General features: G+C 26.3%; 5 protein-coding genes across 5 annotated transcripts; 1 reads left to right on the top strand and 4 right to left on the bottom strand.

Moving 5' to 3' along the window:
- Nucleotides 1-1,055: 1,055 nt before the first annotated feature.
- LOC129608622 (histidine-rich glycoprotein-like) lies at nt 1,056-7,152 on the bottom strand. The gene is made up of 6 exons (XM_055520256.1): nt 6,830-7,152; nt 6,615-6,731; nt 6,522-6,555; nt 3,432-3,441; nt 1,925-2,234; nt 1,056-1,193 (listed from the first exon to the last, which is right to left on the bottom strand). Exons 1-6 carry the CDS (start codon nt 7,110-7,112, stop codon nt 1,096-1,098), a joined length of 852 nt encoding a protein of 283 aa, XP_055376231.1. The 5' UTR covers nt 7,113-7,152; the 3' UTR covers nt 1,056-1,095.
- A 3,554-nt stretch (nt 7,153-10,706) lies between these two features.
- Nucleotides 10,707-11,330, top strand: LOC129608623 (cuticle protein 19-like). Its single transcript, XM_055520257.1, has 3 exons — nt 10,707-10,968; nt 11,037-11,153; nt 11,214-11,330. Exons 1-3 carry the CDS (start codon nt 10,707-10,709, stop codon nt 11,249-11,251), a joined length of 417 nt encoding a protein of 138 aa, XP_055376232.1. The 3' UTR covers nt 11,252-11,330.
- A 1,524-nt stretch (nt 11,331-12,854) lies between these two features.
- Nucleotides 12,855-13,500, bottom strand: LOC129608600 (histidine-rich glycoprotein-like). The gene is made up of 3 exons (XM_055520220.1): nt 13,203-13,500; nt 13,005-13,121; nt 12,855-12,949 (listed from the first exon to the last, which is right to left on the bottom strand). The coding sequence occupies exons 1-3, from the start codon at nt 13,498-13,500 to the stop codon at nt 12,855-12,857; spliced, it is 510 nt and encodes a 169-aa protein (XP_055376195.1).
- A 2,054-nt stretch (nt 13,501-15,554) lies between these two features.
- On the bottom strand, nt 15,555-16,198 carry LOC129608687 (histidine-rich glycoprotein-like). Its single transcript, XM_055520350.1, has 3 exons — nt 15,899-16,198; nt 15,705-15,821; nt 15,555-15,649 (listed from the first exon to the last, which is right to left on the bottom strand). Exons 1-3 carry the CDS (start codon nt 16,176-16,178, stop codon nt 15,555-15,557), a joined length of 492 nt encoding a protein of 163 aa, XP_055376325.1. The 5' UTR covers nt 16,179-16,198.
- A 2,537-nt stretch (nt 16,199-18,735) lies between these two features.
- On the bottom strand, nt 18,736-19,352 carry LOC129608688 (protein catecholamines up-like). The gene is made up of 3 exons (XM_055520352.1): nt 19,082-19,352; nt 18,888-19,004; nt 18,736-18,830 (listed from the first exon to the last, which is right to left on the bottom strand). The coding sequence occupies exons 1-3, from the start codon at nt 19,350-19,352 to the stop codon at nt 18,736-18,738; spliced, it is 483 nt and encodes a 160-aa protein (XP_055376327.1).
- Between the last annotated feature and the right edge of the window lie 1,248 nt (nt 19,353-20,600).

The following is a 20,600-nucleotide window of genomic DNA, read 5'->3' on the forward strand; positions in this document are numbered from 1 at the left end:
AATATATTAAAAAATTTTTACATCACTATTTCAAAAAAATACATACATATCAATATTTTCTATAAGCATTTTTGAACATAATTTCTAATTTTAATTTTAAATATCTTTATCAAATGAATAATATTTTATATACGTAATTACTAAAAATTATTTTTCTCGCCTTATCTTTAAATAGGAAACACAACACGGTTGATATTATTGTTTATTCTAATTTTATTTAAATGAGAAATGTTCATGTAAATATACATGTGTATGTATCCCATAACTTGATACAAGATTATAATAAAAAAATTGGTTATTAGCATGAAATTTGTTACAGCTAAAAGTTATAGTAAATTATTCTATGAATTTCATGTGTATTTTTAAATTTAAAAATTATTTTTAAAATAAAAAAAATGATTCAATGAATATGAAGAACACATTGTAAAATTTTTGGACTAACGATAAGCAATATTCAAGGTTTCGGCAATGGGGGCTATAGATGATAATTTTCCCGTGATATTAATTAAAATTATTAATTAATCAAAGTAATTAATTTTCTTATATAGTTCTCATTATATTTAAAGTATTTATTATAAATTATAATATACAAATGTAATTTTACATTAATACAACTATTTTATATAAAAACAAACTGATTTATTGCAGGTTGAATACAAACCATCTAAAAAATTAATTGAAAATATGAAATTAAATCTAATTTTAAGGCCAACGGTGAAAATTGGAACAGGTCAAACGAAGCAGTTTTCAACTGGAATATGTATTTCCAAAAATTATTGGATTCAAGATGATGCTAAATGTTGACCATAGTCACGGGGAAGATTTTGAAGGTAAATTTGGAAAACAGTTAACATTTAATTATCTATTATTTAAGTATGTAAGTGAATTCAAAATAAAAAATATTTTTTTTTTCGAAATACATTTATACAATTTAATTTATGTATTAAAAGTAATATTATTTAAATTTTCTAAAATAAATATGTACATATAATTATATTATAAAATTTTACAAAATCACATAAGTATGTAAATTAATTTAAGTTGTTTGTATGAAGATTATGAGGAAAGCCGTATAATGTTATATAATCAGTTTTTCTAATGATGATGATGATGCAAATTAACATTGGCGTAACTTTCAGCATGTCCATGACCATGTACGTGATGACTGTGATGTCCATCATCGTGTCCGTAAACTGTAAAATATTAAATATCATAAATGTAAATTAAATACTTGTACTCAAATATAAAATTTTTTAATGTTTAGAACGATTTCCTATTTTTGGGACTTAATAAGGACTTTAATTATACTATATTATTGGATACGTGTACGAACGTATGAAAATAAAAATATGTAAATATGAACAAAGAAACATAGAATCGTATACAGAGAATAGAATTCAGAGAACAAAGTGTCTCGTTGCTTTGAAAAATGTGATATAGAAGTGATGTGAATTATACAAGTTTGTTACATATTGTTTTTTAAAATTAAAAATAATGTTAATATTAGCGCTTTTTCTAAAACGTTTTAATGTGGTTTAAAATCATTTGCTGGTACACAATTTTTAGTACATATTTAGAAAATTCATATGTACATACAAACATATGTATGTAATTGAATGCAAATTTAATCAAGGATTGAAGCAAATTTAATATTAAATTGTAATCACTAATTAAATAAATAATATATTAAAATTGGCTTGATGATATTATAAAAAAAGTTGTAGAGTAAGTAGATAGACACATTTTGTCAACTTTATGAATATTATTTAACATGCATAGTCTTAACATTTAAGTAGCCTTATTTTTATGCACTTGAAAATATTCATGTATGCATGTATATACCAATTTAGGATGTATTCAAATAATAGAAAACATTTACAAAAAAAATACATGTTATTACAAAAAAAAAAAAATTTATACAAACTTTGTGGATGTTGGGCATGTCCAACTCTTTCTACATGTGCTGTAAATCCATTATGTTTGTCTGATGTATATTTGACAATACGTTTTGTGCCATCAGGTTCATGTAATTCATATTCACCATGAACATGATCACCATCACGATGTTCCCATTGATTTTTATTATCACCGGTATGTGAATCTTTTACACCATATTCAAATTTATAAGCTGGATGTGAATAATAATCATGATGATCATCATGATGTTCATGTAAATATCCAGCTGCAGCAACAGCTATTAATCCAAAACACAATACAAATTTTAATGAACACATTTTGTTTCTTTTTTTTTAAATTAAAATTTAAAACTTTTTATATTTTTTATATTTATTAGAATTAATGTTATTAGAACTGTGGTCAATTTGCAACTGATGAATTTCACATATTGAACCACTAATTTATATAGGTACCAATAAAACTTATGCAATACCAAAAGAAAAATAAGAAGTAAAAATGAAAATAGAAAAATAAAAAAATATATTTTCATGAATTTAATTAAGTTTTTAGTGTACCTATGTATGTGGTATTTATTTAAGAAAAAAAAAAAAAAAATTCCAAAGAGAAAAATCAAAAACCCCAAATAAAATTCTTTTGTTTCTTGCACAATTTTTTTTTTTTTTTGATAATTTTAACATTTTTTTTTATATTATTCGCCATACATTCCATTTCATGCAGTTGTTTTACTTTACCTATATTTTATGTACCAACTATTTGTATGAAATGAATGCATTTCTATTGGTTGTATGTCAGTAAAACAATATTTTCAAGCAGGTGGTGATAGTAATAATCTAGACATATTCATAGAAATACATACACACACATAAAGTACAATATGTTATAATAGTTTAATTTCGTAATTTAATTCTGTTTTTTTTTTTATCTTATTCATTCAAAACTATAACGGTTCATTTGTCCATAAATGGTTTTTATAGTTCAATTCAATGTAATGAATGAAATATGGTATTAATTTGGTAGGTCTAAGTGGTGAAGTACTTATCAACCAAAAAAAGTCATATTGGTACTTACAATTGTAATAACATGGGTATGAACTTATGCTTACAAAAAAAACAAAAAATAAAAAAACGCATGAGATATTCAAGGTTGACTTAATTTGTGATCGATTCGGTATTTATAACCTGTTTGAACCTTTTTTTTGTTTTTATTGTTTTATTGCTGTGAACTTTTTAAACCTTTTTGAATGATAAGCTGTTATTTTTTTTCCTTCATACTCATTCAATTTTTTTTTTGGTAAATAAATTTTTTAAACTAATATGCATAAAAAAAATAAATTGTCAGATTTTTTTTTTTAGATTTGGCTGCAATAAATGAATTTGTAAGTATGAAAGTATAAGTAGTCACCTAAATTTGGACCAATATACATACATACACATATGTACTTGTATGTAAATTCTTAGGATATTGGTACATATGTAAATTTTGAAAGCAAATTTTTATATTGAACAAAGAAATACAGTAACGTACCTATTGTAATTGAAAAATATATTTATATTAAAGTTCTGTTTATGCAATTCATAAAATAAATTCATAAGATAAAAAATTGCTAATATATATATGTATATATTTAATTGATTAATGATAATTCAAATTAGTATTTTACAATAACTATTAGAAAAATTAATCAAATAACAATAAAGCATAGTAAATGTAAATGTAAATTTATGTATATATGTACATACATACATACAACATAACATTGTTATAATTCCGGAAGAATTTAATCCAACAAAAAATTAATTTTTTTATTATTTCATAATTATATATAGTGATTGTAGTACCATTATAAATATACATAGTTCAATTGTTATATGGATTTACTTATTTATCCTTGTTATTTGTAATTTGTTAAGTAGAACGGATCAGATGTAAAAATTTTTAGAAAATTTCAAAGCTTTATTTATATTTCTATTGTACGTAAGGAATGAGTATTAAAATAAATTGTTTGGACAACACCAAATTTCAACTGGTTGTAAGGAGCTAAATTCCTGCTAGATACAGAAGGGATTTTAACAAAATTTAATTTAAATCGATTATGTCCGAATCTAATAAATACGTGGAAAGATGCTGTAAACTTTAAAAGAAAGCATTTTTGTTTTTTATAATTTTTTTGCTTAAGTATGTTTTGAAATTTATTCATTTTATTGCATTTAGATCTCATTTGAATTTTACTGGGTAGATATTGTATAAAACGTATGTATGTATTATCTATATGTATTTTATATTTATTTTAAATAGTGCACATATTTTTTTTAAAATAATTTTTAATTGAAAACCAAATAATAAATTGCAATTGGAAATTTTTTCTTTATAAAATAACTTAAAATCAATGAACTATGGAGTTGAATTTTTTTTTATTTTAAAATCGTTTAAGCATTAAAAATATATAATTAGAATAAAAAAATTTTATAATTTTAATTATAAACTTTGACAAATTTTATGACATGTTGGACTTTAAAGTATTTTCTAAATAGCCTTATTGGTGCTAATTAAAAATCGCTCGAATAATGGATTATAACTAAAAGACTAATACAACATTTGCAAATTAAGCCGATATTGTTGGGTAGTGTTGTAGTGCTCAAATATAATTTTCTAATGAAATTATAGTTACAGGATATTAAATGCTTGTTAAAAAGACTCTGTTATTCTTTTGATCAAGTTCCCCATGCTCATGCACAATAGATCACACTTGTAATTTAAATTTATACATGTATAAATTCACGATATGTAAAACATATAAAATGAAAATAATACCTCAACATATTTAGTAAACGAAACTTCTACAATTTTGATTACGACTACTTACTACTACGTATAAAAATTATTAAAAAAATTAAAATAAAAAATTGTAGAAGAAAAAGTAAGTCTATATTTTAAAAAATTAATTTTCATGCAAAATTTTATATGTTTTTTTTATATTTTCCATTGTACCTATAATTTATTTTTCTTTTTGGCATTATGATATTAATTTGCCTTTCGAATTGTATTATGAAATTTTAAATAGATTTTTATTTAATGTATGTAGAATTAATTAAAAGTTTGATTGTTGTTATAAGAAGTTTGATTGCGAATTTCAACTACGAAAAATGGTATGACACACAGTTGGTGATAATAAGTGATGTTCAACTTATCAATTGTATTCTTAAATTTTCGAAAATTTCAAAATCACTTTTAGATTATTGTCATGCCAAAGAATTGAATTAAATTATTTACATACATACATATATACATACATAAAATTTCACGAAATTTTATTGCTCTAATTCATTGTCAAATTCATGACACAACTAGTAATAAATGAGTAGGAAGTTGTAATTAGAAAATTATTGTGAATGAATTACCTAAAGATGGCATGGTGTAACTACACCACTTAATTTATTGTCTAAAAGAATTCAATATAAATTATAGCGGGAGAGTTAATAAATATGTCAGTTTTAAACTATTCGAATTTTTTAGTTTAATTTACACTGTACTTAAATATAACAAAGAAAAAAGGAAAACAAAATCTGTTTTAAATTTTAATTTCAAATCAGTTAGAAATTTGATTAAAATTTGAAAGTGCGATATTAGTTAAGAAAAAAAAATTTTTTTTTTTATTTTGAAATTATTTTGTTAAAAAAATTATAAATTTTTGTGTCGGTGTAATGCATATTTCAATTTTCATTTTAATTGCAGTGCTTAATTTTATTGCTCTCAAGTTAAGTTTTTTCTATAAAGTAATTGGTAAAGCAAAAATCAAAAGAAATAAAGAAATTATTGTAAATGATTTTAGATTTAAATTATAGAAAAATTTCAAAATTTTGATATACATATAATAAAAATTATTAAATAATAGTGTTATAAGTGCTGTAAGTAAAAATTAATTTGTTATACGTTGACATTTCAGAAAATAAAAATTATTTTGTATGTAGTTATACTAAAGTAATGGTAGATTTATGTAAATAAAGCAACTAGACAGTGAATTAATAAAGGTAATTTTCGAAAAAATAAATAAACTGGAGCTATAGGATATTAAAGATTATATTGAATTCTTGTAGAATTCTCCTAAGATCTTTTTCGCTTTTTTCGTCAAAAATACGGAAAGTTGTTACTGTATTATATTCAATGATCGATTTGCGGGGACAAGCTTTCTCACAAAACACCAAAATTAAAATTTAATATTTTAAGGAATAGTATATATATATATTGGGCAATAATGTAAAAATAAGTCATTTCCACACGGGCTGCAGAGAAGGATAAAATCAATTTGTGCTATTTCGAATTAATATGCAAATATGGATTTTTGTATAGTGCTATTAATGTTTGATGGTGATCGACTTTAGCTATGATACCATGTAAAATTTGTTTTTTCATATTTCAACTATATATAAAGGAATAAGTTTTTATAAAACAACAGAGTTTCAATTTTTTCTTAAGCTCTTTTTATTTATTAAATTTTATAGAAATTTAAGTTGACTAATTTAATTGTTTTTTTTGCATATAGCATCACAAATATTTCATTGGTCTTTAATATGAATCTCAAAATTTGTTTCGTTTAAATTTTTCACCAACCATGACCATGTCCATAATGGTGTCCATGAACTATATTATTAAAATGATTATTTATAGATAAAATCTATTTCAATGTTATAAAGTTATACCTTCAGGATGATGAGCATGTCCAATTCTTTTTACAACAGCATTAAATCCATTATGTTTATCAGCTGTATATTCTACGAGACGTTTTGTACCATCAGCTTCATGAAGTTCATAAGCACCTACAAAGCACAAAAACAAATATATATAAAGATACTGTCAGAGAAATCTAAAACAAAATAGCGCTCATAAAAGCATATAATAGCTTATAGAAATTTACCTTTAACATGATCACCATCACGATGTTCCCATTGATTTTTATTATCACCAGTATGTGAATCTTTTACACCATATTCAAATTTATAAGATGGATGTGAATAATAATCATGATGATCATCATGTCCGTGATGACCATAATCATGTCCATGATGTTCATCATGATGATGATGGTGTGGTTCTTCGTGTTTTACAACACTAGCATAACTACTAGCATGTCCATGATGATGTCCTGCCAATGTTAAAGCTGCTAATCCAAATACTAAAAATATTGTAAGTAATTGCATTTTTAAATAAATAAAATTAAAAATTAATGTTTCTTTTAGAACTAATGATATAAGACTGATACTATTAAATCGATTTAATTGGCTTTTTATATATCTGTTTAATAGCTGAAATAATTCTACCTGAATAAATTATACGATATTTTTGCCTTTTTTAATTTAACGTATACATATCTTATTTTTGTAGTTGTATATTTAATTATATTATATATGTAGAGTAGGAGGAAATATTTGTTAAAAAATATAAGTAACAAAAATTATAATTTTTTGTTTATAATAGAGAAATATTTTTACAGATATTTTGCAAGGCTATATTGCAATACGATATACAATATACGTTAAAGAAAATAAATAAAATTATGACTATATTGATTGGATTTAAAGCATTGTATATAGTTTTTATAGTTACATATGTTTGTGTATACTTTGTATCAGAGAAATCAAAATTAGATCGTTCTACTTGATTGAATTAATTCGGTTAAGCAATCTAAAGTGGAAAATATATTAATATATATACTATATGCCGTATATTTATGTGTTAAATAAGAATTAATTAAATCTTAACAATTCATTTACATACAATTTTAAATACCAAAATTTTTACAATTGTTTAAGTTCATGAAATCAAGGAACTAGTTTTTATTATTATAATTTTTATTTAATAAATAAATTTTACCTGTATTTCGTTCTTTATGAGATTAATTAATATTTTGCTCACAGGAGCTAAGTGTGGAATATGTTCTTAAATAAACTACATCCTATTGTAATTTATTTTTTGTAATAGATTTACAAACATTTGGACATTTGAAGCTGGTACAAAGAAGTAATAAAATTGGCCAATTTTTTCCTTAGACAAATTCGAATAGTAATTTTTGTCATCAATATTTTAAATTTTGAAAACTTTCGCTGAATTTTTTTTCAGCTTAAAGTCGAACTGTTGTACATTATATTATGTTTAAACACAAAACTAACCATACTATTAAAATTTTTCTTCAGATTCTTGGGTCCTACATTAGGTCCAGACCTTCAAATATTTTCGTCCAGTTACGGAAAAACTTGAACATCTTAAAAAAATTATTTTATGATTGGGAAAGCCATCACAATTGTTCAACTTCAATCCATTTTATTCTAAGGTTTCTGGATATGCAATTGTTGAGATAAGTTGTGATATTGTATAGTCCGATAAATTTCAAAATCTCAACACCATTCTGAAAAATTTTGTAATTTTTTTTTCTCAAGTGATTTTTGTGATTTCGGTGCTTTATGGTAAAAATTCGTAACGAAAATTCGAAAACAACAATAGAATGTACTGAAAGTAACCACATAACCATATGCCTACCTTCAAAATTTTAAGTTTTTTACAATAGATTTTTCAAAACATTTTAACACCATTTTAAGTAAATACTCCATATTATTATTATTACTCGTTATTATTATTAACTTTTTCAAAAAAAAGCGATCAATAACTTCTTGCTTTTTTAATTTTATTTGTTATTAAATTATAAATTTATATTTTGATATAATTAAGATAATTTTGTTGCTGTTGTTGTTTTATTGTTGTTGTTGTTTGCTGCTGTTTGTAGCTGCATTGAATTTTCAAACTTGACAGAGATTGAAAAATATTTTCACAATTAAGGAATGTGAAACCTTTTTAAAGCAAGAAAACTGATCACATCATTCGTTCTAAGTGCTTTAGTATATATAACAACAAAATGTAAATATTTGTATCTGTGACTTATAACAGTGAAGTGAAAATTGTTTAAAAGAAAAAATTAAAGTCCTTTTATTTGCTTTATGTTTGTTTCACACGTTTTTATGTACGTAATTATTGTTAAATATACATATGTATGTATGTACATGTAGGAAGAAAAAATTTTGAAATATTACGTATTTTTCACAAATGTTTAAATAGGGCTCTTACTCTGTATCTTTTTATTTCATTTCCTCTTTTTAGCACTTTTCCAAAAATTTTTTTGAAAAAAGTGCTTATTAGTTTCACTCTGTCCGTCCACTCGTCCGTTAATCCGTCCGATCGTACGATAACTCAAAAACGAATGAGGCATATACCACCAAACTTTCACAAGTTATTTCTTTTGTGACAAAGACGGGCAAAGACGGGTGCTATTGTAATTGGACTAATTCGGACAATGGGTTCCGGTCGGGTAGCGGCCATATAACTCAAAGAGTTTTTTTTTAATATTTTAAAAACTAATAAAGATATTAATATCAAATTTTGTAAAGATGTGTCCAATTACATTTTACACAAAAATTTTAATGGGATGGCTGCACCGGTTCGGGTGACTGCCATACAACTCCAAAGCCAAATTTTACGTATTCGGAAAATTAAGAAAGTCAGATTCATGAAACTTAGCAATCGTATGTCCAATCCATAGGTCAGATGTATTTCTGAAGTTTTGGTGGAATTGCTTAACAGGTTCGGGTAGTTGCCATATAACTCCAAAAGCTAATTTTAAATTTTTGCTAATTTTAAATTTTTGGAAGATTAAAAAAACCAGATTCATGAAACGTGGCAATCGTGTTTCCACTTATAAGTCAGACATGTCCGTCAAGTTTCTATAGAATTGTTTCACAGGTTCAAGTAATTGCCATACAGCAATAAAAGGTGCAAGGTGTAATTAAATCGGTTAACACGGACTGAAACATTTTAACTTGTTATTATTTTCTTTGCATGGTCTTTTTTTTATAAAAATGTAAAAATTTTTATTTTATTATTTTGATGCATCAAATCAAAACAAACATGTTAACAGATGTACAATTTTTCAAATTACATACACTATTTATATACATATCTATATACATATATGTACAAACAAATGTGCAATTCGAACACATGGAAACATGCAAGAAAAAACAATATGTAGTTATTAATGTAATGTAGTTGAAAATGTTAAGACCTTAAAAGTATATAGTCTAGAGTTTCATCACCCACTATAAAAATAAAAATGTATTGATCAAAATTCTATAGTTTTTATATTCTTCTTAACTTTAAGTTTAGTAAAACAATCTACTATTCACGTGTTATTAGTAAAGTATTTAAAATATATGAATGAATGTTTGTGATGAAATTTAAATTTTAAGCACTCGAACTGCCGTGATTTTAAAAATTTAAGTGCTCAAAATAGAATAAATAAGACTAAAAAAAGTCGGGTCAAAAATAAATCCATTCAATATTAATGTAAATTCACATTAACTTCGAAATTAATTCGTAAGTAAAAATGAACGGTCACTGCGAATTTTTTCTGATTTAGCAAAGCGCTTCTATTATTTTATATTAAAAATAAAGTAATAATATTCTAATATTAAAAAATGTTTAAGTATTAAGGTTAAAAAATTGAAATCAATGCAGCAGAAAATTATCATTAGCCACTATTCCTGCAATTGTTTTAAGCAAAAAATTTGAAAACTTCAAAATTCTATTAAATTAGCTAATTCTGTTTATAAAAAAACAATTGAAAAAATTAATTTTCCACTCTAATATTCACACTTCTTTTAGAGTATAAATAGTTAAACTATTGGAAATTAAAATATCAGTTAATCAATAATATTCAAAGTGATTTAAATTCTAAAAAAAATATAATGCAGTTATTAAGAGTAAGCTTTATTCTTGGATTAGTTGCTTTTGTATCAGCTGGACATTATCATGGTCATGCTAGTAGTTATGCTAGTGTTGTAAAGCACGACGGACATCATCACGACGGTGATTATTATGATCATGGTCATGATGAATATTATGATCATCATTCACATCCTTCATACAAATTTGAATACGGAGTAAAAGATTCACATACTGGTGATCACAAATCTCAATGGGAACATCGTGATGGCGATCATGTTAAAGGTAATAGTTTTGTAAAGATTTCTAAAATATTTTAATTCTATTACTCTTGCACAAATAAATGCCTTTAGGAGGATATGAACTTCATGAAGCTGATGGTACAAAACGTATTGTTGAATATACAGCTGATAAACATAATGGATTTAATGCTGTCGTCAAAAGAGTTGGACATGCCCATCATGCTCATTGTAAAATTTTAAAGTATTTTCCAATTATTAAAAAGTTGATGAATTTTAATAAATTTTTAGCATACGGTTATCATGGTGGACACAGTCATGGCTGGTAATTCTAAAAAAATGGCGATACAATGAGACGATAGAAGAATTTTTTTTTACATAAGACTAAATTATATGTAGATGCACTTCTTTGTATTTAATTTTTTAACTGCACAATAGTATAGTGTAAATTAAAATGTTGATGTGAAATTCTGCAAACCAAAAATTATGAAATGAATAATAAAAAGCAGCAAAAAATTTAATTTTATAACTTTTTTTTTATATCATGAACATTTATTGGTATCGCAATATCACGAACGTTATTGGTATGGTGTTTTTATTGGTATTAACATGTTCATTAAAGTCAACTGTATTATTCAGCAGTGACAATAATCAGCCCTATCTATAGTATGAGCCTGATCTTCTATCTCGCTATTTTGCTCGCCAAATTAGAAGAAAGTGAGTAACTATCCTATATTTTGTATAATGTAATTTTCGATTAATGTATAATCTCGCTCTTTTTATACCCATACGAAAGGTATGTTCGAAGTGTATATTAAATTTTCCTTACCGTTTGTAACGCCTAGCAATAATAGTCTGATATATAGACTCAGGTGTACGTTTTTGATCAGCGTCGAATTCTGAGTTGATTTAGCTTTTCTGTCCGTCCGTTCGTTCGTCCCAACGATAATTCAAAAACTAATTGAGCTAAATTCACCAAATGTTTCCAAAACAAAGTGAGACGCTCAGTCGATAATTTGAGAAAAAACGCAAAAAAACCAATTGAAAAATGATTAATCTTTTAGAAAAAGAAATACTCATTAGAAAATAAGAGAATTCTCACTTCTGGAGTGAGATAAAATCGAGGAAAAGCGAGAGAAAAATAACTTACAGAAAAACTATGAACACTTTCAAAAGATAAATTATTTTGATTAGTTGTATTGCCAGAACAATAAAATGAAATATTAAATTGGCTTTCTTGTCGATATATCAATAAATAATGCCCAATCTCAATACCAGGATCGAAAAAATTTTAAGATTCATTTTCAATATATAATGCTTCATGTCAGAATGCTTAACATTTAAAAGTTATATTCTAATAAAATTTACTTTCAAGTCAGGATTCTCATTCGTGCAGTGCCCTTCCGAAACAAAATTATTTAACATTTTCTTCAATTGAAACTTTACGATTATGTGATACTCACTAACGTTCTTCACACCGAGCGGGCAAAAGCGTAAGATCTGACACAATGGTCACTAAAAACCACAGAGTTTAGTTGGAATTGGGTGTTGGAATTGTAGGTGTAGTCTAGCTTTTAAACGTTTTCAGTTCTAAAAAGATTTACCAATAAATATTCCGGCCAAAAACTTTGGTTACTTATTTGTAGATTTAAGATTAAGTGTTCTTCTTTAAAGAGAAGAAGTAATAATATTTTAATTAGAAAAAAAACAAAAAATATACCGAACAAGGTCAGCATTATAAAATAATGGAGTTCAGATTTTTCATCATAACACTTAGAATATTTTGTTTGCAAAACTAATTTTTTATTCATTCGACTACATATACATAATTTATTGAAGTAAATAAATAGTATCTACTTTAAAATAATTTAATAATAAATAATTACAAGTTTAGGATTCTTCTAAAATAATTTTAATTGAAATTTTATTTTTCTAATGGTGATGGGAGTCGTATAAATTTGAATTAGCCCAACTTTCAGCATGTCCATGACCATGGTTTCCTCCATGACCTTCATGATGCCCGTAAACTATAAAATTAAAAATTAAAATATCATAGAATTGTTATTTTAAATTAATAAATACTTTGTGGGTGACTGGCGTGACCTATCCTTTTCACAACAGCATTGAATCCATTATGTTTATCAGAAGTATATTCAACAACACGTTTGGTACCATCTGGTTCATGGAGTTCATATGAACCTTTAGATTATAATATTAGAATTTTAATAAAATTGTTATACAACTTAATTAAGGTGTATATATTTTGCTCATTTTTTATACCTTTGACATGATCACCATCTCGGTGTTCCCATTGATTTTTATTATCCCCAGTGTGTGAATCCTTTACACCATATTCGAATTTGTATGCAGGGTGTGAATGATGATCGTGATGATCATGGTGATCATGATGGTCTTCGTGATGATGTTGCTCGTCGTGATCATGATGTCCGTGATGTTCACTATGACCATGATGATCATGTTTTACAACGCTAGCATAACTACTGGCATGACCATGATCATACCCTGCCGAAACTAAGACTATTAATCCTAAAGTTAAAAATATTTTAAGTAATTCCATTTTTAGTCCGAATGGTACAACTGACTGTAGGCGAATGATATATCAAAATTTGCGTCGATCTTATTTATACTATTGTTTGTTTTAAAAATTTTCACTTTTTCTCTTTTTGACTTTTGCAAATAAAAATATTTCCATCAAGTTTTTAATTTTCTCTCTTATTTTTTTTTTTGTACTTGATAAGATCAAAGATCGAAAAGGTTAAACAGAAAATTTGCAAAAAAGTGGTGCAAATAAAAAAGAAAATTTGAAATCAATAAAATTGCATTAGAATGTCATTTCTTTCAACCGTGTAATGTGTTCTTTACACAAAATTCCATTAAAAAATTAAGCAATTCAAAACTTTAGAAAATTTTAATTTTGTCAATTGCCATAAGTCATAAGAAAATTTTTCTAGTGTGCAATAGCGATAAAAATTTGTTTGTAGTTTCAAACTTGCATTTTAGATTTTTAATTTTTAATTTAAGCACCAAACTAATTGTTATTTAAATTAAAGTGAACATTTTATACATTGAACGGCATTTTAAAACAGTTACTCGCATATATTTATAAGTGTATGTGCACAATCACGGAGCATAATATGAAAGTAAATTTATTTATTTGAAATTAAATAATTTATTGCTTTGCGGTTAAATTATTTATGATATTTGCGGTATTGCTTATCAAATTTATTAGGGTCAAATTTTTTTCACCACTCTACCTATTAATTTTATATAAGGTAATTGCGGCTTTCATGTACATATACTTAATTCGACTAATTGAAAATGATACAATTATTATTAAGTTACTTCCTAAATTAAAAAATAATGAAAATAATAAATAACTTAGAAAAATAATGTGAGTTAGAAGCAAAATTTTTAATTGCAATACGTGCGTTTCCTTCGTTTACACTATTCCTGTCATTTACTCCTTTATATACCCTATCGAACCTGGATATACTTTTGCACTTGACTGTAGAAAGCCGTAGTTGTGAACCGGAAAAAAATGTTTAAAATGTGTTAAAATGACAAGATAATTGATTTTCACCGTAATGTACAAGCTCTGTTCTGTGATACTGGTTGGCGAAATAATTTGTTAAAACTAATTTATTGATTAAATAATTTTTTGTTTTCTTTACCGTTCGTATTGTGTACAATAAGGCATGTGATGTGATGGAACCGAATTTCACATGTCGAGTTTTCGGCAAAAATATGTTTCATCATGCTAGGGAAACGTAAATAAACTATTTTTCGGATCAGTATCTCAAGTTCGGCTGAACCGACTTTCACGCAAAATTATATTTCAGTTTTCTTTCAATATGAAACGGTTTGATAAACTCAGACTGAACTTCAGGTTTACATTTTTTGATAACTGATTGATAGAATTTCTTGAAATTTAATATTTGAGTTCTATTTGTTACCGGAACTAGCTGTCGAACTTTTAAAGAATTCGGATGGCATGAATCACTAAAAACCAAATTTACATTTTGCTTAACTACAAGCTTGTTAGCGTGTTTGGAAGTTGTCTTCGAAGAACATTTTCATAATGTTGTGCCAAACTAGAAAATACAACTTATGTGCTGACTGACTCAATAACCCTTATGATAAGCAACTCGTTCCTTAGACTACGTCATCCATTTATTCTACAGTTGTATAAATATATTTTCTTTGTTAAATACATATAAAGCTCATGATAATGAGCGAATCTAATTAAATATAAAGAAAACTTTTTGTGCCCTAATATTCTGTTGGATATTTACGACATTTGATATAATATTTACGCTAAGCTAGGCTAAACAAAGTGTTACTGTGAAATAATTTTATGTTTGAGTATAGACTTTACGTCGTATTGAAAGGAAACTAACCCTCCACATTCACTTAAGCCATATTTATAACAGTATATTGCACAGGTACGAGTATAAATGTATAATTTCAAGTTGAAATAATAGATTTTAAATTGTTCTTTCATTATTAACTTAATTTATTTTGATTTAAGAATATTTTACATAATTTATGAAATCATTAGCTAAATAAATAAATTTTTTTCTTTATAAAAGGCGACTATGAAGAGGATTACATTTAATGATGATGGTCATATAAATTGGAATTAGCCCAGCTTTCGGCGTGTCCGTGATGACCATGATGTCCATGATCCCATCCATGACCATGATGTCCTGGAAGTAAAAAAATTGATAAGGTAATTATTTATAAACAAAAATATTTTTTTACCTTCAGGATGATCAGCGTGGCCGACTCTTTTAACAACTGCATTAAATCCATTATGTTTATCGGAAGTATATTCGACAATACGTTTTGTACCATCAGCTTCATGAAGTTCATAGGCACCTTTATGAAATAAATTTTGTCAATAATAATATTATAGTCTTAATAATTTACAGAGTATATAATTATAATTTATTTACCTTTGACATGATCACCATCACGATGTTCCCATTGATTTTTGTGATCGCCTGTATGAGAATCTTTTACACCATATTCAAATTTATAAGCTGGATGTGAATGATGATCATGATGATCATGGTGATCATGATGTTCCTCATGACCATGATGTCCGTGATGTTCATTATGACCATGATGATCATGTTTTACAACACTAGCATAACTACTAGCATGACCGTGATGGTGTCCTGCATAAGCAAGAGCTACAAGTCCTAAAGCGAAAATAATTGAAATCAATTGCATGTTTATTTCTTTCAGGTCTGTTTAAACAGGTGAACAAGCGACGAAAGAATGATACAAATGGTGTGAATTCTTTCCATTTTATACGTTTTCCAATCTTTAAATTTTTCATAATTGTTAAGCAAATAACAAAAGTTTATTGAATGTTTATTGTTATACGAGTATTTATTTTTGTTAGTATAAGAGGAAAATGTAATCGATAAAAATTTACAAATACTTTCACACAATTAAGAATTTATTTAAATTCCGGCACTAAGGTGACCATACTGTTTGAATGTTTGCATGTGTTTCATTTGTGTTATTGTGTAAATGTTTGTTCGTATTAAAGAAAAAGTGTAAGAAAAGAATTAGAAAAAAATAGAATTTCGGTTCTAAAAAATTTTTTTGTTTTTACAACAACAATGCTTTTGTTACCTTTTTGGTTCATTTTAAACACTTTCGCTTAATAAAATATTTTTGAAGGTATCATAATTTGTAATAAAGCGTGAAACAGAAAAACAAACAGAAAATAAAAATCAAAATATGCAATTTTCAAGGTAAATAAGGTCGATGTGAAAAATTAAAGAAATATCAATTTGATAACTGGGTTGCATTTTTTTTAGAGCACAACCTTTATTATGTTTAAAAAGAGCAGTTCCTGGTGCTATTTCTTCTAATGCTGTGTAATATTGCTATTGATTTATTGAGTAAAATGTGTCCAACAAGAATTTAAACGCCACAACTTCAAAAAGAAAAAGTAAAGTAAAGATCACCTCAAGCTCTACTTCTTTTAATATAGAAGTTTGAGAAGTTTAACTTCAAAGAAATAAGTTGCCGGAAATTACTTTTCAAGTTTTAACAGGCGATAGATTGAAAAAGATTTGTCATTAAGATGTAAATTTTTGTACAGTGTAACTAAAGTTAAGATTTCTTTAGCTCGTCTATTACGGTTAGTTTAAACTGGTGTTTTGATATTGTAATGTTTAACCGCCCAATTTGACGTTTGAAATAGAAAATCACTATATTTAAACTTTTGGGAAGTTAGGAAGTATTAACGGTTTCGAAAAGATAAATTTTTTAAAAGTTACATTCCTATAAAAGACTATAACCTTTAAGACAGAAAGTTGCAGTATAAAACTGAATCTCTTTATCTTAAACCGTGTAGGCGTTCAGGAAGTACACCTTGATACCGAAGGACGAACGGAGTGAATCGAATTGTATAGATAAAATAAAAAAATTTAAATTATTCAGAAACGAAATTTTTTTCTTTAATAATAAAAAATTACAAACAAATGTTTTACTTGTGAATTGTTTCTTCAGTTCAGTTCAAAGTTGGCTCTTCTATTCAATTGTTATTTCAAACTGGCTTTTCGTTAACTTTTGAAATGATTTTTCTCCTTCATTATGTGTGGGATGAATCTCAAAATTTAACAGTTTACAAATCTCGATAAGTTTCAAAAAAGATTAGCGATACACCAAAATAATTATGAATGCAAAAATAATGTACAAACATTAGTGTTCAATGTTTTACAAAAAAATTTACAAGAAAACAAAGTGGTTGGATTTTGTAATAGGTTTATAGATTTACTAATTTTTTAGTTAATTGTTCTTTAGGATATTTTCGAAAATTCGTCCAAGAACGATTATTCCTACGTTAAAAAAATTTGTTGTCTATGGTTTTTGCACAAAAAATCAAAGTTATTAATAAAATCTTGCACTTTTGACATTTAATCACTAAATTCAATAAATGTGGTGTCAGAGTTTTTAAATTTAACTAAAATTGCATATTATCTTGAGGAACATATTTTTCAGTTAATTGAATCACATGTGTCAATAATTTCAGTAAAAATTTATTTCCACTAATATTTTCTTTTATTGGTAGCTGAAAGAATACAGTATCCTTACCAGAATAGTTAATTGAGACTTCAAAGCCTTCAGCTTTGCCTTTCGTGTAAATAAAAAGTATATATTTTGAAATAGCTCATTTTTCTTTTCGAAATGCTTTATGTAAAATTTATTATAATAAACATGTAACGCCGTTTTGAAATCGTATAAGTCATTTATTGCCATATATCAATAACATTCAATTTTTTTAAACACCTTGTCTATAGTTTGCCAAAGCGAATGTAATTAGAATTTTTGAACTTCCCGTTTTTGTTTTTCTATTACTTTGAAAGCTGGATCGCTAACCATATAAGTGTGACTCGGTTCTGGAAAGTGGTGAACTACACGATCAAGCAGACAAAATTTTACAAGTGAGTTTTGCTATCAAGTCTTCAATTATAGTTTTTGATGCAAATAAACTGGTTAGCTAACGTAAAAAGAAAACAGAGAGTACTTTCATTATTTTAAAAAGAATATTTGTTTAATTGCTTGTACGGGTTAAAATTGTAATTAATATTTTGCCAGAATTATGTACAAATTTAAACAAAAATATTTCGAAAATTTCAAAATTTATTATTTGATATGAGAAAATTTTAACATAGCAATTAATTTATAAATAGTTTTAGCTAAATAAATAATTCTTCTACTTTATTATAAACACAGCTAAAGTTGGTCATGATAAGGGTTAGAACAGAACTTAATGATGATGATCATATAAATTGGAATTAGCCCAGCTTTCGGCGTGTCCGTGATGACCATGATGTCCATGATCCAATCCATGATCATGATGTCCTGGAAGTGACAAAATTGATAAGTTAATTATTTATAAACAAAAATATTTTTTTTTACCTTCAGGATGATGAGCGTGGCCGACTCTTTTAACAATTGCATTAAATCCATTATGTTTATCGGAAGTATATTCGACAATACGTTTTGTACCATCAGCTTCATGAAGTTCGTAGGCACCTTCATAAAATAAATTTTGTTAATAACAATATTAAAGTCTTAATAATTTAAAGAACATATAGTTATAATTAATGTACCTTTGACATGATCACCATCACGATGTTCCCATTGATTTTTGTGATCACCTGTATGAGAATCTTTTACACCATATTCGAATTTATAAGCTGGATGTGAATGATGATCATGGTGATCGTGGTGATCATGATGTTCCTCATGACCATGATGTCCGTGATGTTCATTATGACCATGTTTTACAACACTAGCATAACTACTAGCATGACCGTGATGGTGTCCTGCATGAGCAAGAGCTACAAGTCCTAAAGCGAATATAATTGAAATCAATTGCATGTTTATTCCTTTCAGGTCTGTTTAAACAGGTGAACAAGCGACGAAAGAATGATACAAATGGTGTGAATTCTTTCCATTTTATACGTTTTCTAATCTTGAAATTTTTCATAATTGTTAAGCAAATAACAAAAGTTTATTGAATTTCTATTGTTATTTATTTTTGTGAGTATAACAGGAAAATGTAATCGATAAAAATTCACAAATACTTTCACACAATTAAGAATTTATTTAAGTTTTGACATTAAGGTGACCATATTATTTTAGTGTTGGCATATTATGGGAAAAGTTTGTTTTTAATATAGGATGAGTGATTTTAATATTTACTTCTAGTGACTTATTGAATATTTTGGAAAAATTAACTTTGGCTATGTAAATTGTTTTTGAAAATCATAAAAAAATTCAAAAGAATAAATAGGAAAACAAAAACGAAAATTAAAATGTGAAATTAAGGTAAAAAAAGCTAAGTGTAAAGAACTTAAGAAATATGAATTGATAGTAGGTATGCATGGTTATAAGATTATAGATATCAATGACTTATTTTTTGTAGCAGCTATATCGTTATGTTTACAGTAAAGAGTTCCTGATATTAACACGTTCCCTGTCGCAATACAAAAATGCAAAATTTAAAAAATATTTTTTTGTATGTTCCGGCGTTTTTCTTTACTTTATTGTCGTACCAGCACGTCCATTGCAGAAATTGTATAGTTCCGTTACGTCCAGTCGAATAATTTGCTTTAAAAGTTTCATAAACCCCCTGACGCGCATATGGGTCAGGAACGTATCAGTGCTTATCAAACGCACGTTTCCTGAACCATATGTGGCTCAGCGGAAAGGGAACGTGTTAAGATTTATGACTTGACAATTTACTATCGCATTAAACCTGAAAGCAAATTTTTCATAAAACCCGAATGGATTGGAGAGTGTACCCTTCCAAATAAAAGAACTTTTCTTTTTTAAAAAAAAGAGCAATGTTTTATATATTTACATTGTTTCCTAAAAGTCGAAATTATTCGTCATTGCTATGGGATACCTTTTGGAAGAGAACGAATTCTAAAAGAAGCAATGATAAAACCTTGCGGTTACTTAGGTATTAAAATAGGGGAGGCTACAATAAGTCGCGAGTGGCTGCGATGGCCCGGGGAATGCTCCTGAAAAAAAATCTTCTAACGAAATAATATTTAGTAACCATAAATGAAAAGAAACCCGTCTGAAAGAAAAGCGATTTTTCGTCTATGTTAAAAGTTGGTA

This window comes from Condylostylus longicornis, unplaced genomic scaffold (genome assembly GCF_029603195.1).
Source record: "Condylostylus longicornis isolate FDR11 unplaced genomic scaffold, ASM2960319v2 ptg000033l, whole genome shotgun sequence".
Lineage (NCBI taxonomy): Eukaryota > Metazoa > Arthropoda > Insecta > Diptera > Dolichopodidae > Condylostylus > Condylostylus longicornis.